We start from the raw sequence: 14,042 nt of genomic DNA on the forward strand, positions 1-14,042 counted from the left end.
GCGTGCAAATACGCGAGCTTCCATCGATTTGCTACGCTCTCGCAGAAAAGCGAATCTGAGAGTCTGCACACACTGTGTTGCTGTACATACGTATATATGTATCATGTACAAACGCGGAGGATCTCGCTCCTGCTCGAATATAGACGTTTTATCACGGTGCGGGATGAATAATCGATGAGCTACGAGAGCGCATGCCTCTGCGATGCACATATACAAGGCATACAGAGATGAAGTCCTGGCTGCGCAAAATTTACGTTTTCGATTTTGAATATTCGATTAGTCGTCGCGGCGAGCCGTGTGCATCAGGGCCAACCTAGACCTCCGCTTCGCGGCGCCGATCGTAAATCAAACGACGAGGAGTCTCCCTCTCTCTCTCTCTCTCTCTCTCTCTCTCTCTCTCTCTCTCTCTCTCTCACTGCTGTAGCATGTGTATGTACGTGTATATGCACCAGGAGAGCCGTAGTCTCGCGCGAATATCTCGTGGGAAATGCGCGCGAGAGATTCTTTATCCGGGACGATATTCTGCGGTCGCGCGGAGAGGGCTATAGTCCGCGCGCGAGGGAAAACTCAAGATATAGCACCGATGAATAGCCTATGAGGCGCGCAAAAGCGATGAGTTTCGATGATGAAACCGGAAGTCGTGCTCTCGGCGGCCGGCGGCGCCCGGCGAAAATAGAAAGATCTTTCGGGAGGATCTCTTTCTCTTCCGTATGCCAGGCGACTCTTCGATGCCCCAGAAATGGACGAGTACGATAGGCTCATCGTTCGTATAATATATATATATATATATATATATATATGTATATATATATATACTTGTATAAGTATCCCGCGGTGATCCGATGCTAATTTTAACAATTTTTGTAGTGCGCAATTTTTTTAAATATTTTGTAGAGTATTGGCATGTATTACGATAAACTATATGCGACAATATTTTGAAATTAGTGATTTATAAAGCTCGCGGTTTTTTCCTTGCGTAATCTGATTAATTGTTTTTTCTACCGTAAATTAACGTCGAAGCGCGCGCGCACGCTTTGTTTTTATATAATGACAGATTTGCTAGCGCTATACTCGTCGACGACAAGGCCGCCAAGAGTAATTTATTTATTTGTTTATTTTCAGATCGGCACGAGCGTTATCGCAAATGCAGTCAACATGGATTCCAATGTTGGTCTCGACTATATTGTGGATAACCCCGACTACTGCAACAAGCTCGCTTCCGGTAAGCCGAATCCGCAAATATATTGCCAATGCGTTACATATTATGATTTTCGCCTTATCAGCGTGAGACGAGATTTATATACTCTGCTCGGCTGACAAGCGAATGGATTATCCGTATTGCGAACGCGTTATGTAAATCCGAATTTACGATTTTCGCAGCTTTGGACACAGCCTGTCCATCCGTGAAGAAGCAAGTCGTCGAGTTGCTCTCGGCGCTCTGCGTTTACAGCCAAGATGGACGACAGCGCGCGATCGACACTCTTCACATTTACCAGGTAAAATATTTTTTTTTCATCTTGCGCAACAAAGGCGCGAAATCGTAAGTTTGTTGAAACTTCACCCAGTGTTTGAAATTCTCCGTGTAAAAGTTTTGCCGCGCGTCTCTGAATGGTTTAATCTAGCCATTCGCTATATTTCGTATGCTTCAATTTTCCACAACAATCACTTTCACTATTCACATCATTTCCCAAACTACGCTAGTATCCCTATTAGCGGCATATAGTAAAATACAAAGGGCGACAGTATTCCACGTAAACCTAATAACACAGTAAACGATTTTCCTTATATATTCAGCACTTGCTCTGTACACAAAGAGGAGAGAAAAGTGTCCCGTGCATAGCACAGAGGCTCATCAAGCGCTGCAGCAACAATAACAACATCAATCCGCCGCGTAGCGAAATTTCTCATCGCGTGCGCGCGGCACAAACAAGCTCTCATGCACATAATGTACCCACAGACCGCCTCATCATACTCTGGCGGCGCCTGCGACTATAACAATAATCCCTGCTTGGTGGTGGTGGCGGCGGCTCCTGCAAAACCGCATATCGACTCTTCGTATAGTTGTCGCGGACTTGCAGTAATTCGCCGAGTGGGCGAGCCGTAGACAATGGCGCCCCCTCGTCATTTCTTCCCTCCACCTCCTTAGTTGCGCATTATTACACGTATAGATACCTATAAGCTCCCGTGGCGGCTGCTGCTGCTGGAATTGCGTTAACCGTGCCGTGTCGTTGTGTTTTTGCGCGCAGGAACGCAAAGGCGAGCGCTACCGGCTGCTCCTCGTGGTCGACGAGCTGCGGAAAGCATCGGCCGAGGATTACCAGACGGCGTTGCTGGCATTCATCAACTGTCTAGTCATTTCCGCGCCGGTCCTCAAGGACCGGGTTCGGATCAGGAACGAGTTCATCGGTGAGTACGATATGATGCATACACATACTATACATGTATATTTGGATATCGGAGATTCTACCGAGCGCGACGCTATGAGGGCTCGCGCTATTTATACCATGAATCTCGCGCGCGTTCCCAGAAAGTTTGATGGGCTGCTCGGATATATTATTGCGCGGCGCATCTTTTACAGATCAAATTGTCGGGGGATGCCGGAAACGGCTAAATTTGTCCGTTCGCTCGCGACTGCGCCGCCGCAGTTGTGCTGAATTTGTGTAGTTTGCTTAGCGCTCGCGCGCAGAGTCAACAAAGAGCGCGAAATGGGTGCAAACATTGTTGACGCGATATACGTGAACTTACGCGAAGAGGATAGCACAGAGCGGACTTTCGGCTCGGAAATTATAGTCGAACGCGCTACTCTTTGTACTCGCGAGCTGCGAGCTTCCGTCTGTTGTCGGGGAGCATTTGCGCGCGAGTCTTTGGGGATCCGTCAAACGCGAGAACAAGAGCGGAGGACGACGCGTCAGCGTAATTGAGATTTAACGCTGCTTTATTTTCAGCGTGAGAGGGTGAGGCCGGTTCTCTCGGTGGATTTTATTTGGAATGCGTCGTCGTCGTCGACGTTGGGTCGAGTGCGATGCTTTATGATGCTTTCATTAATTGTGCTTTGACTATATTCGTGTGTGAAAGTTACCTAGTTCCACTCCCATCGCAGGTACCTCGACCGGCTGTTAGACATTAATAAAAAACGTAACAATCTCGTCGTTACGAGATAATATCAATTTCAATTGCTGCAAGCGTGATGTATGTTTTTTATTTAACGTTCGTTGCGCTCTCGCCTGACCAGGTCCGAACTTCTCTACTTATATATGCCAATCTAAATATAGATCAAACGTTACATTTCATCGAATCAAAATTATTATACGATATCATTTTATTCTCGTTTTAGGTCTGAAGCTCCTTCCGATCCTGAACGATCTACGGTGAGTAGCTTACTATACTTAACGAGATATGACATTCAATTTTGAGCAGATGCATACAAAATTATAACAACATTTATCAGAGCTGTGTGTCCATTCTTCAAACGATGACACCACGCGCGCTCTCAGAAACAGAAGCTTGATTGAAAAGTCATGTAGCCGTGAAAGAAAACGTCGAGGTTTCCGCTTAAATCAATCAATAGATGAGCGTAAACACGCACGAGCGCGCGGCGACAAAAAGAAAGTCGAAATTTATACATCGGCACGCTTCACCGACGCGACATTCGAGCAGTCGAGAGTTTCTGTCGTGGTTCGCGGTACTCAAAATCGGAGTGAAGCGTGAGTCGGAAGCCTATAAGCTTTCCAAATGTTTGCGAGCTCCTCTTTTCCCTCGCGCTTCCAACAGGCTGTAAAATTATTTTTGTTTGCGTCGAATGCCGAGCGTTGCGTCAGAAGTTTTTACTTGCAGCTTCGTCTTCTAGCTCCTTTTCGAAAGTTTACCAATTACACTCATATCAACAGAGATGAATTTAAATTGAAATTGTAATTAAAATTGCAGTGATAAAAAATCTCAAATACCAAAAACTTCTTTCCAGAAAAAAAAACGTGATCCCCATAACAATCTCGCTTCGACCTCGATTCCAAGTCGCGAGGGGTTCTCCCCCCCCCCCCCCCCCCCCCCTTGGCTGCGTACGCCGTATTAGCAGTGCGGTATAGCACGACGGCTTGAACGCGCATGTATACACATGCAGCGCGCGCGAGAGAGTCATCGGAGCGAGGCTCCAAAAAGCTCGTCTCGAGCGCGCTGCAGAGCGGCCCCGAATTAATGTGCACGTGTGCATCGGGAGCTTCTGCGCGACGAAGACAGACATAGCCGGGCCGAGCCGGTGCAAAAGAAACCACGTGGAGAGGCCGATGTACGAAGCGGAGCAGCATCGCGGCGCCAGTAGGCGAGAAATAGAATCCAAACGGCGCACGGTGTGTGTGTCTCTCTCTCTCGCTCTCGTCTCCTCCACATTCCTAGTGACTTTTGGGGAGCGAGAGGCTGCTGCTGCTGCAGATAGCTAGGGATAGAGGCTACGCCAAAGCCGAGAAGGAAGGAAGGGAGAGACAGAGAGGAAAGCTCCCGAATTAACTTCCGAGGCGAGGAAAGCCCGGAGGAGGAAGCAGCGAGAAAGAGAGAGAGAGAGAGAGAGAGAGAAGGATGCACAGTACCTGAACAGCGCCGCCGCCACTGCAGCTTCGAGTGCTGGAGGCGATAGATAGTTTTAACTTCTCCGGAGACCAGAGCGCACTCGAGCTGCGGCCGCTCGCCTGACGAGCCTCTTTTAGTTGCACGCATCTCGGGCTCGCGAGTGCACGCGCTGTGATATACACAGCATACACGCTTATATACTTCTGGATATACTCTCCGTGTGTGCACAGTGCATGTATTGTGCGCAGCTTCGACACGGAGACACTGCAGTAAAGAAACGCGAGTGTGTACATGTATATGTGTAATAATCGCAATATTACCGAGCCAAGCGCGAGTTCGCCGACGGCTATATAGAGCGCCGGTAGCACTCGAGCGAAGTAGCGATCGTGCGGGGAGTTTCCGGTTTCCAGTGTGTTTTGCATCGACTGCATCGACAGTGTAGGTCTTCAGGCAGGCGGCGACTTGACGCGCGACTTGCAGCAGCGGCTCTTCTATCTTTGTGTCTTTTTGTATGGGAGTGCGCGCGTGTGGGTGTGTATTTTTCTTTCTTTTCTTTTTTTTTCATTTCTTTTCCTCTTCTTTTCTTTCATTCTTGTATTTTCTTTCCTGTCTCTTTTTTTCTCACTCTCTCTCTCTCTCTCTCTCTCTCTCTCTCTCTCTCTCTCTCTCTCTCTCTCTCTCTCTCTTTCTTTCTCTCTTTCTCCTCTCCTTCCCTTTATTTTTGTTATGGTGGAGAGTGTTTCTATTTTTATTCGTAGGCGTGTAATTGCAGCTTTTTATAAGAGGGAATTGTTGTGTGCGTGCGATCGCCGCCTATGAGACAGCGTCTGCGGGCGTAAAATCATTGTTGTTGTAACCCCCTTTTTTCCAGTCGGCGCATGTGTTTAATAAGCGAGATAAGTGTGGTGTAATCTTTAAGATTAACAATTCCGTGAGGCTCGTTCCAAGCGTTTTAGTTCGACGTCTTTTCAAGCACTACTCGTGCATTCTATATTACATACTTCGATATACTCATTTTTGCGTTTTGCTAGAACAAAATTATTATTTCATTAACTATTATAAAAAATTAGCTTGTAATTTATTTTCGAGAACAGTCGAATTTCGTTGAAAAACAGAAGTACAAGCGCTATGCGTAATAATTATCAACATTAAAAAAAAATTATCGCACTGAAATACTGCGAAAATACTCCGAAAAGCTATTAATACGCGAAAAATGTGAAACCTAATCAAAATTAAACATAGATGCAAGTTCCGTATGATTCACGCTAGTATGTGACTGGTTATATTTAAAATAAGCGCCCTAAAATAAGCGGTAAGATTTCTGTCAGTATTCTGCGCGCGCGCCGGCTAAAGAATATCATGTAGCTCGACACTTCATGATAATTTTGGAATAAAACAATTCATAAATCATCGTGAGTAATCATTTGCGCTTAGTTAAATAATTTATTGTTGTTAGATTTACTGAAAAAAAAATGTTTCGATTTATGACTTTTTCATCGCGCATTAAAAACTCTCAACATTCCAGAGTCACGTTGCGGCACTTAACTGTCGTATATGATACAGCACCAAATTACGCAGTAGTTGCGTAAACAATTTCGAATCCCTTATTCAATCGCTGCACATATAATCTTCTCAGCGTGAAGCCTGGCAAACAATCACAGCCATAAAACGACTCCACTCCATATAATACACGGGACCATTAACCCAGAAACTATCGCCAAACATCTTGTACGTACGCGATCGGAACAATCGACCGCATAATCGCCGGGCAATAATAATTCATATCACCTGAAAAATCAATTAGTATCTTCGAGCGTCGGCAAAAAAGAAAGCAATCGGATAGGCGCATTATAAATATAGAATAAGATAATGATACAAAACGGACACGCGCGACAGATCGATAGACAGGCTGGCGCAGTTATAGTAGCCGATGATGCTATTAGTCGCGTATAACTCATTCTCGGTCCGTCAATTTTTCCTCAAGACAATGGGGCAGAGCTCCCTCGCGCGCATAATACCGGGGTCGCGCGCTGTTGTTCGTAACGTTTACACACACGCGCGCGCGCTCGCAAGCTTATGTGCCGCCGCCTTTCCGTTAAGCATAACGGTTCCAATGGGTCGAGTGTGTGTTTAGGAGTCGCTTTAACTGCGCTCATCCGGCCCTCGATGTGAGAGAGCTGCCGCCTTATTGACGGGGCTACCGCGCACAATACTAATATACTTAGCCTTACGATATGGCCCGCGCGATCATTGTCAGTCCGCTTATAGGTGTACACTCTTTCTCGCATCCTCTCTTGCGATGTGTACACACGCGCGCGCGCGAGCTTGAGCCGGTAGTACGACAGCGCACCGTACGCGACAGCAATGCCGAATCGCGGATATACGTGATGTGCCGGACGCGGGCTGTTGTCGCTGCTGCTGCTGCTGCTGCTGAGCGGACGTCCAGTCCTTTTCGTCCTCAGACTATGCTAGGGAAGCGCATCGGCGACGGTTACTTCCTCCGTTTCGGAGAGCGTTTAATACACCTATATACACGTTTCGATCGACACATTTTCGAATTCGAATAGCGCGCGTGCACGAGGTGTCGCGTTTCAAGTGCGCTGATATGTGGCTTTCGGGACTGCGGTGATGGAGCTGATGCGATGAGCATCCTGATACGTGGAACCTTTCGAACATTAGCATGTGATTTTAGGAAGGAGAAGAGCCACGTGCCGGACCTCAGGGTTCAGTTGGACGTCTTCGACGACCAGAGGGACACCGACGAGGAGCTATCCAATCAAGGTCCGCCTGGCATCGATCTATCCTCGCACGTTGATGTCTTCTATGCCATTCTCGGCCAGGTATGTTATTCGGATGATTTTATGCGCGAATATTTAATTATCACCTGCGGATATGCAAAAACTCCTTTTGTAAGCCCGATCGGTTTAATTTGCTTCCTAATCGACGTTTAAAATGCATTAGTGGGCGTGACGCTTTTTAGTGGAAGCCGACGACTCGGATTTCAAATTAGCTCGAGTTAATTGATTATCGACGACGCAATAATATTTATCGCTTCGCTGCGTATTAGTGCACAAGATGCTTGTTTGAAATTCAAAGAATGTCACAGAAAGTGTATTATACATGCGATACGAAAAAATAATTTTAATTGCTCGTATTCATGTATTATATACTTATATATGTATGACTCATTCAAACTAATTTGGCGAACAATCGCGAACTGGTAATATGAAGAGTTCCCGTTCTCATGACTGAGAATAAAGAGGACGAGAGAAAAAGAAATGGGAAAATATTCGAGGCTTCCTATACTTGAACACGATGGTAATTAAAATAACGTCGCTAACAGGTCGCAGACACGCCACAGGAAATACCATTTCTGAGTATACTTCAGCATTTATTGCGACTTGATCCGAAAGAGGCGGCAAGCGATCTTGCCTGGGATACCGCCGAGACGTTGGTCCATCGAGCCACACTTCTAGAGAGCCGGGAGGATGCTACCAAACTCCTGAGGTCACCGAGCTTACAAGTACGAATTTGTTGTAACGATTATTAGTCGTGAATTCGTGCTGGAAGTCCTTCCCCTGTTATTCCCACTCCTCGACGATGATTTTGCTTTATATTATTTCATTGTCGAATTACCGCTCTGTAAGATTGGCAGTTAAGATGTTCGTCATGCGTGACATCACGAAGTCGCGAGCATTGCGGAAATCATGTCGTAATTTGATTAAAATTGCTTCCCAACGATAGCAAAACTAATTGAGCGTTCAGATAATTATACTATAACTCAAAGTACGCGCTGCGTTTGTTAATTGTTCGAAAGCCGTTCTAACTGTGTCTAAAAACAAAACCAATAGACGAACCTATGCTGTCACTGCCGAGGCGCCGACCAGACCTGCGGCGGGAGCCGCAAGTCCTCGGTGCCCACGACAGGCACAACTACGACGTCGTCCGCAGCAGTGACACCTCCGAGCGCCGGTCCGGTGCCGCCACCACCGCCTCCAGCGCTGATTCTGCCGCCGCCACCACCTCCACCGCTGCTGATCTCGGGTCCTCCGCCACCGCCACCGAACGCTTTCATGGACCCGCCACCACTGCCCCCGCCCTTACAAGCGCCCATTGCGGCACGGGTACCGACACCCGAACCGCCGAACAACAGTGCCAAGCTTCTGCCACAGCAAGAGATACCCACGCCCAAGACCAAAATGAAGACCATCAACTGGAACAAGATACCCAACCACAAGGTTAATTGAGCTTGTCTTTCTCCTGCGCTCACAGCTGTTGCACTACATAAAAAACATTACTGTTGGTCATCAATATAGCTTTCGTGCCCGAGAGCGCAATGTACGGACAACGGCGAGTTGCGTAACGTTTGTTTTCGATCTGGTTCTAGGTCATTGGCAAAAGAAACATTTGGTCTCTCGTCGCCAACGAACATCAGAATTCGCCGATGGCCGATTTGGACTGGGCCGAAATGGAGGGGCTATTTTGTCAACAGGTGCCGCCGATGATACCAGCCAACACAACGTGTTCCAACAATTTAGGCAATGGGGTGGATACTGATAAACGTCGTCGAGAACCTACGGAAGTGAGTACAGAATTCATCTCGCTCAGGATGATTGTACAGAGATAAAAACTACAAAACATGATTATCCTTTTTTCGTTTCAGATCGCATTACTAGACGGCAAGAGAAGCTTAAACGTTAATATATTTTTAAAGCAGTTCAGAAGGTAATCAACTAATTCAATTGCATTTTTCCCTTAATTAAGTTTGCATTCGAACGCGTTACGTCATCGCCATGGGTGAAATTATAATGCGCGAGCGCGTATACTTGCATGCCACTCTCTGCACACACACATATATCTATATATAAATAACATTGAGATATAAAAAGACTCTATTTCCTGCAGTTCGAACGAAGACATAATTCAACTAATCAAAGACGGCGGGCACGACGATATCGGCGCTGAGAAGCTCAGAGGCCTGCTGAAAATCTTGCCGGAGGTCGACGAACTCGAAATGCTCAAAAGCTTCGACGGTGATAAGTTGAAGCTCGGAAACGCTGAGAAATTCTTCTTGCAGCTTATTCAAGTACCAAAGTAACTATGACTGCCATTGATTGGCATTTCTCTTTGTTGAGGGTGGGGCACTGAATGTACGATGTTAAAAATAGCACGTTTTTGGCCCCTTTTTAGAACTTCAAAGGTTGCGCGTGTAGCGTCAGTGAAATTAAATGCACGTAAACGGACTTTTTTTTTTCTTTCAAGAAGCACGCTTTTAATTTTATATCTCGCGGAACATTTGCTATGCCATCAAAAACTTGCTACTTTTTTTAGGCACTTTAACATCGAACTTAACTTAGTGCTTGTATAAAACTTGAACTTACCATACTTTGTTTTGTAGTTATAAATTACGAATCGAATGCATGCTGCTGAAGGAGGAATTCGCCGCAAACATGAGTTACCTTGAACCAAGTATAAATTCTATGATTCTCGCTGGCGAGGATCTTATGACAAACAAATCTTTACAAGAGGTGCTTTATATGGTATTAGTCGCTGGCAACTTTTTAAATTCTGTAAGTTCTTCTAATATTGAATGCATTTTACAAAATTGTATTCATTTGATTGACGTTATATAAAATAATACTTTATATTTCTATTTGTTTTTTAGGGCGGTTATGCGGGAAATGCTGCCGGTGTTAAGTTATCGTCTCTTCAGAAATTAACGGAGATTCGGGCAAACAAACCCGGAATGAATCTCATTCATTATGTAGCAATGGTAAATAGAATTAGAAATTGCAAGATCGTGTTGACTGACAAGCCAAGTTCTTATTTGTATTTTTTCATTTTCAGCAAGCTGAGCGAAAAAGGAAAGATCTATTAAACTTTGCTCGAGGGATGAACGCTCTGGATTCAGCGACAAAGTAAATGCAAACAATAATCAATAAGTGTAAATAATTTCATACAGGCAATCAACTTTGAAATGACAAATCATTTTTTCCGCTTGCTAGGACTACTGTTGAGCAGTTGACGAATGAATTCAACGCGCTCGATACGCGAATCAAAAAGATCCGAAGCCAAATACAGCTGCCAACCACAGAGGCAGACATTCAAGAGCAAATGGCACAGTTTCTGCAAATGGCCGAGCAAGAAATGTCACAGCTCAAGAGGGATATGGAAGAGCTTGACGGCGTCCGGCGAACGTTGGCCGAATTCTTTTGTGAAGACGCTAATACGTTCAAGATCGAGGAATGCTTCAAGATTTTCCATCAGTTCTGTCAGAAGTTTAACCAAGCTGTAACAGAGAACGAAAGGCGAAGGATTCAAGAGGAACAGGTGCTCGCCAGACGCAAACAGAGGGAAGAACAATTGCTCGCCAAGAAGCGTCTCCGTAAGTAACAGCAGCACTGAATTGAATTCAATAACGTTACCAAGAGTCTTGCATATCTTTATAATGTATGTACATATTACAGTCAGTAATCAGGCGGAGACTCCCAATTCCGAGTCGGATTGCTACATGATGGAATATAGTTCACTGGAGAATGGCATGCCACAAAAGTCTTACAGTCGCGATGCCAAGGTTATTATTATTGTCGATATGAATAATAAAGTTCTGTGGAAAATTAAGCATTTTTGCTAATTGTCGAATTCTACCGTTGCAGATTAAAAGACTGCAGAATGGCATGGGTACGTCGGAAGAAGACATATCGACCACGGGATCGCCAAGTATTCGTCGACGTTTGGGCTCTTGTTCGGGTGGTCCCGATCAGTTCTCTACCAAAGAAGATACTTATTCGCCAGGTAATTCGTGCTCACATGATACTATAAGTTTCACTTATGTTCATAGAAGTATGTTAATTCGTAACTTTGCGTTTTCCTTAGATATAACGCCAAATGGAACCTTACGTCGAAGAAGGAGTCGTATTCCGTGTGAAGATGACGATGGAAACTTGATGGACTTTCTACGTACAACTGGTCAGGATAATGGGCGAGAAAGAAAGTCGTGGGGTAGTTTAGGTATCTATTACTTTATCCGCAATGTATGTTTCAGCAAAATGAGAAATGTGCGGCTATAACGATAACAATTTTTTCATAGATCGTTCGTGGGCTAAGCGGGCGCGTGGGCAGCCACGACGAGGAGATTTATTGAACGCCGATTTCTCTGGAGATCGTGAACGGCCAAGCTCACCATCGCCTCTTGTCGAGACCAAACCATTCTTACAAGCAGAAGAGGAAGCGAAACCCACAGGGTGAGTGATTCATAATTTTTTCATTGTATTTTATCTCGTTATTAAAAGTTTTATTGATTAATTAATGTATATATAATAAATTATGTAAACAGAAAAGCTTGGAGACAAAAGATCGAGGCTTGGCTGACGGAGAATGAAAAGGAAGAACGCGCAGGCGAGGAAATTCAAAGAAAAGCTCGGCAGCGGCAGGCGAACCGCAGGTCCTTCGAAGACTCAGGTATAATGATAGCAATCATTTATTCATACCCGCATGATTTTCAAAATGCAATTATCGTCAATTTAAATGTTTCGTCATTACTAACAGAGAATGAAGGCAAAAATTCGCTGCCAAACACATTTACCGAGGAGAACTCCAACGGCGACAGATACCAAAAATATGATTGGCGTCCATCTGTGGAGAAGACCGATGTTATGCGAACAATGGAAGCCATCGAAGGTATACATTTTGTTTTCTAATACATAAATCGATCAAAATCTAATAATAACCTCGTATTTATAAATGCTATTATTTTCTTGTTCATCAGAAGCTACTCCTGTATCGTCACAAAAAGATAAATCTCCTTGGAGAAAGTCCAGTCTGAACGTTCCAAGCAGTGTCGAGGAAACAGATCCCCGATATTCCCGTAGACTTCGGTCTCGGCTTAATGCGGACAATATCCTTGGATCGAGCACCTTACAAGTAAGCTGATATTTTGATAAGGTTGTTGTGATAGGTGATAATGATCGACGATGATTTGTAACAATCAAATACTTCTCGCTTATATTTTTTCTAAAATACCTCATTTATAGAGGTACTTATATTTTATTAAATAATTAAATAAATGGAGAACATCTGACTGACTGAATTTATACAGCAATGGAGCAATATGAACTATTTCAAAATTAAATTTTATCAGGCCATCCGTGAAGAGGAGCGTAAGAAAAATAAGGCGTCAGAACCAGCGGATAGTGGCCTCGATGAGCTGACGATTTATCTACGCACACCAGCTCCGACAACGACTGCTCAGGTGCCGACATCTCGACGATTGTCACAACTGAGCAAACGTGGAGCCGAGGACACTGAAACAATCAGCGATAAAATTGAGATCGATTCGGACAATATCGAGACTCCACCAGCTACCCGAAGACTTTTCAGTCCTCCCAAAGACATTAAGCCTACTGATAAGGACGTAGCTAAGAGATCGACTACCTCCACGACACCTAGTCGCGACGAAAATAGTGCATACACGGATCTTGGAAGCGGTAATTTAAAAAATCACATTTACTATTATTTATTGGTCATCTTTTATGGCATTTCTACAATGAAATTTGTGTCTGTTTCTAGGTAACTTCGACAGGTTCTCAGCAGCACGTCGCACGCGTCGTTATAAAAAGGGCCAGGACCCGTCTCTCGATAAAGACGGTTTGAAGCTCGACCTTTCTGCCACCGACGGCAGTCACGAAGAAAGTTCCAGCCACGTCAATTCTAACAGTGCTAGCACCACGAACACCACACCTCGTCGTCCTAGCACACTCGCCTTGTCAGACGATCATCAGGACAACGACGCAATGTTACGCGTTTGGCAAGAGAAACTAAAGCGCCGCGACGCAAACCAAAGCGACATTGATGCAGCCCTAGCTGAGATCGCTAAATCTGGCGAGGACTTACAACAGTTGTCACGCAGCACTGGACAAACGGCCACTACAACCGGCTGCCCTAGTGTAGCTGCAGGTTCTAGGAGTTCCCGATTACCTGTTACACAGCCTGCACCTGTCCTAGCAGTGACAAACACTGTTTTAAGTCCAGTCATGCAGGAGTCCAGGCCCAGGGATGCACCCTGCGTTCATCCTGAAAGAGCAACACCGAGTAGAGAGAGGCGACACAGTATGATCGACCCGAGTCAAGTGAAGGAATCGTTAAGGCTCATGAACGAACCCGAGCTTATAACGAGTCCCACGAATGAGAACCTACTGCCTAACAGTCTGCTGAGTCGTCAACTCAATGATAAGACAGATGGTATGTTCCATTTTTAACAGAATTGAAAAGAAAGATATTGTGAGAATGAAAAATTTATGTTTAAAATTGGCCTTTGATAATACTTGCATTTAATTTGAAATTATAATTACAAGAACGAAAGATTACATTTTATCAAGTATTAAGTCTTTTGTGTACATTATCTATACTGAGTGTGGTTACAACTAGTTTTATGATCATTATTGATCGAGTTAATGCATACAATCTTTCATTGTTTAAACTAG

General features: G+C 44.8%; 1 protein-coding gene across 4 annotated transcripts in view; it reads left to right on the plus strand.

The window, feature by feature from the left end:
* The window catches only part of LOC100115285 (cell division control protein 12), a 33,397-nt gene that overhangs the window by 17,338 nt on the left and 2,017 nt on the right, over positions 1 to 14,042 (plus strand). For 2 of the 4 annotated variants that reach the window (XM_031929710.1, XM_031929711.2), the window contains exons 2-23: positions 1,123 to 1,222; positions 1,381 to 1,496; positions 2,247 to 2,406; positions 3,335 to 3,368; positions 7,253 to 7,400; positions 7,904 to 8,083; positions 8,412 to 8,798; positions 8,948 to 9,142; positions 9,224 to 9,285; positions 9,466 to 9,654; positions 9,959 to 10,130; positions 10,226 to 10,333; positions 10,408 to 10,478; positions 10,566 to 10,945; positions 11,028 to 11,134; positions 11,217 to 11,355; positions 11,437 to 11,571; positions 11,651 to 11,804; positions 11,897 to 12,240; positions 12,329 to 12,483; positions 12,701 to 13,046; positions 13,129 to 13,800. In XM_031929710.1, coding sequence (XP_031785570.1) covers positions 1,156 to 1,222; positions 1,381 to 1,496; positions 2,247 to 2,406; positions 3,335 to 3,368; positions 7,253 to 7,400; positions 7,904 to 8,083; positions 8,412 to 8,798; positions 8,948 to 9,142; positions 9,224 to 9,285; positions 9,466 to 9,654; positions 9,959 to 10,130; positions 10,226 to 10,333; positions 10,408 to 10,478; positions 10,566 to 10,945; positions 11,028 to 11,134; positions 11,217 to 11,355; positions 11,437 to 11,571; positions 11,651 to 11,804; positions 11,897 to 12,240; positions 12,329 to 12,483; positions 12,701 to 13,046; positions 13,129 to 13,800 — 4,321 coding nt within the window. In that variant the 5' untranslated portion in view covers positions 1,123 to 1,155. Of the gene's footprint in view, positions 1 to 1,122; positions 1,223 to 1,380; positions 1,497 to 2,246; positions 2,407 to 3,334; positions 3,369 to 4,731; positions 5,092 to 7,252; positions 7,401 to 7,903; positions 8,084 to 8,411; positions 8,799 to 8,947; positions 9,143 to 9,223; positions 9,286 to 9,465; positions 9,655 to 9,958; positions 10,131 to 10,225; positions 10,334 to 10,407; positions 10,479 to 10,565; positions 10,946 to 11,027; positions 11,135 to 11,216; positions 11,356 to 11,436; positions 11,572 to 11,650; positions 11,805 to 11,896; positions 12,241 to 12,328; positions 12,484 to 12,700; positions 13,047 to 13,128; positions 13,801 to 14,042 lie in introns of those variants that run through there. The other 2 variants (XM_031929712.2, XM_031929713.2) reach the window with 2 other exon arrangements.

This window comes from Nasonia vitripennis, chromosome 4 (assembly GCF_009193385.2).
Source record: "Nasonia vitripennis strain AsymCx chromosome 4, Nvit_psr_1.1, whole genome shotgun sequence".
Classification (NCBI taxonomy): domain Eukaryota; kingdom Metazoa; phylum Arthropoda; class Insecta; order Hymenoptera; family Pteromalidae; genus Nasonia; species Nasonia vitripennis.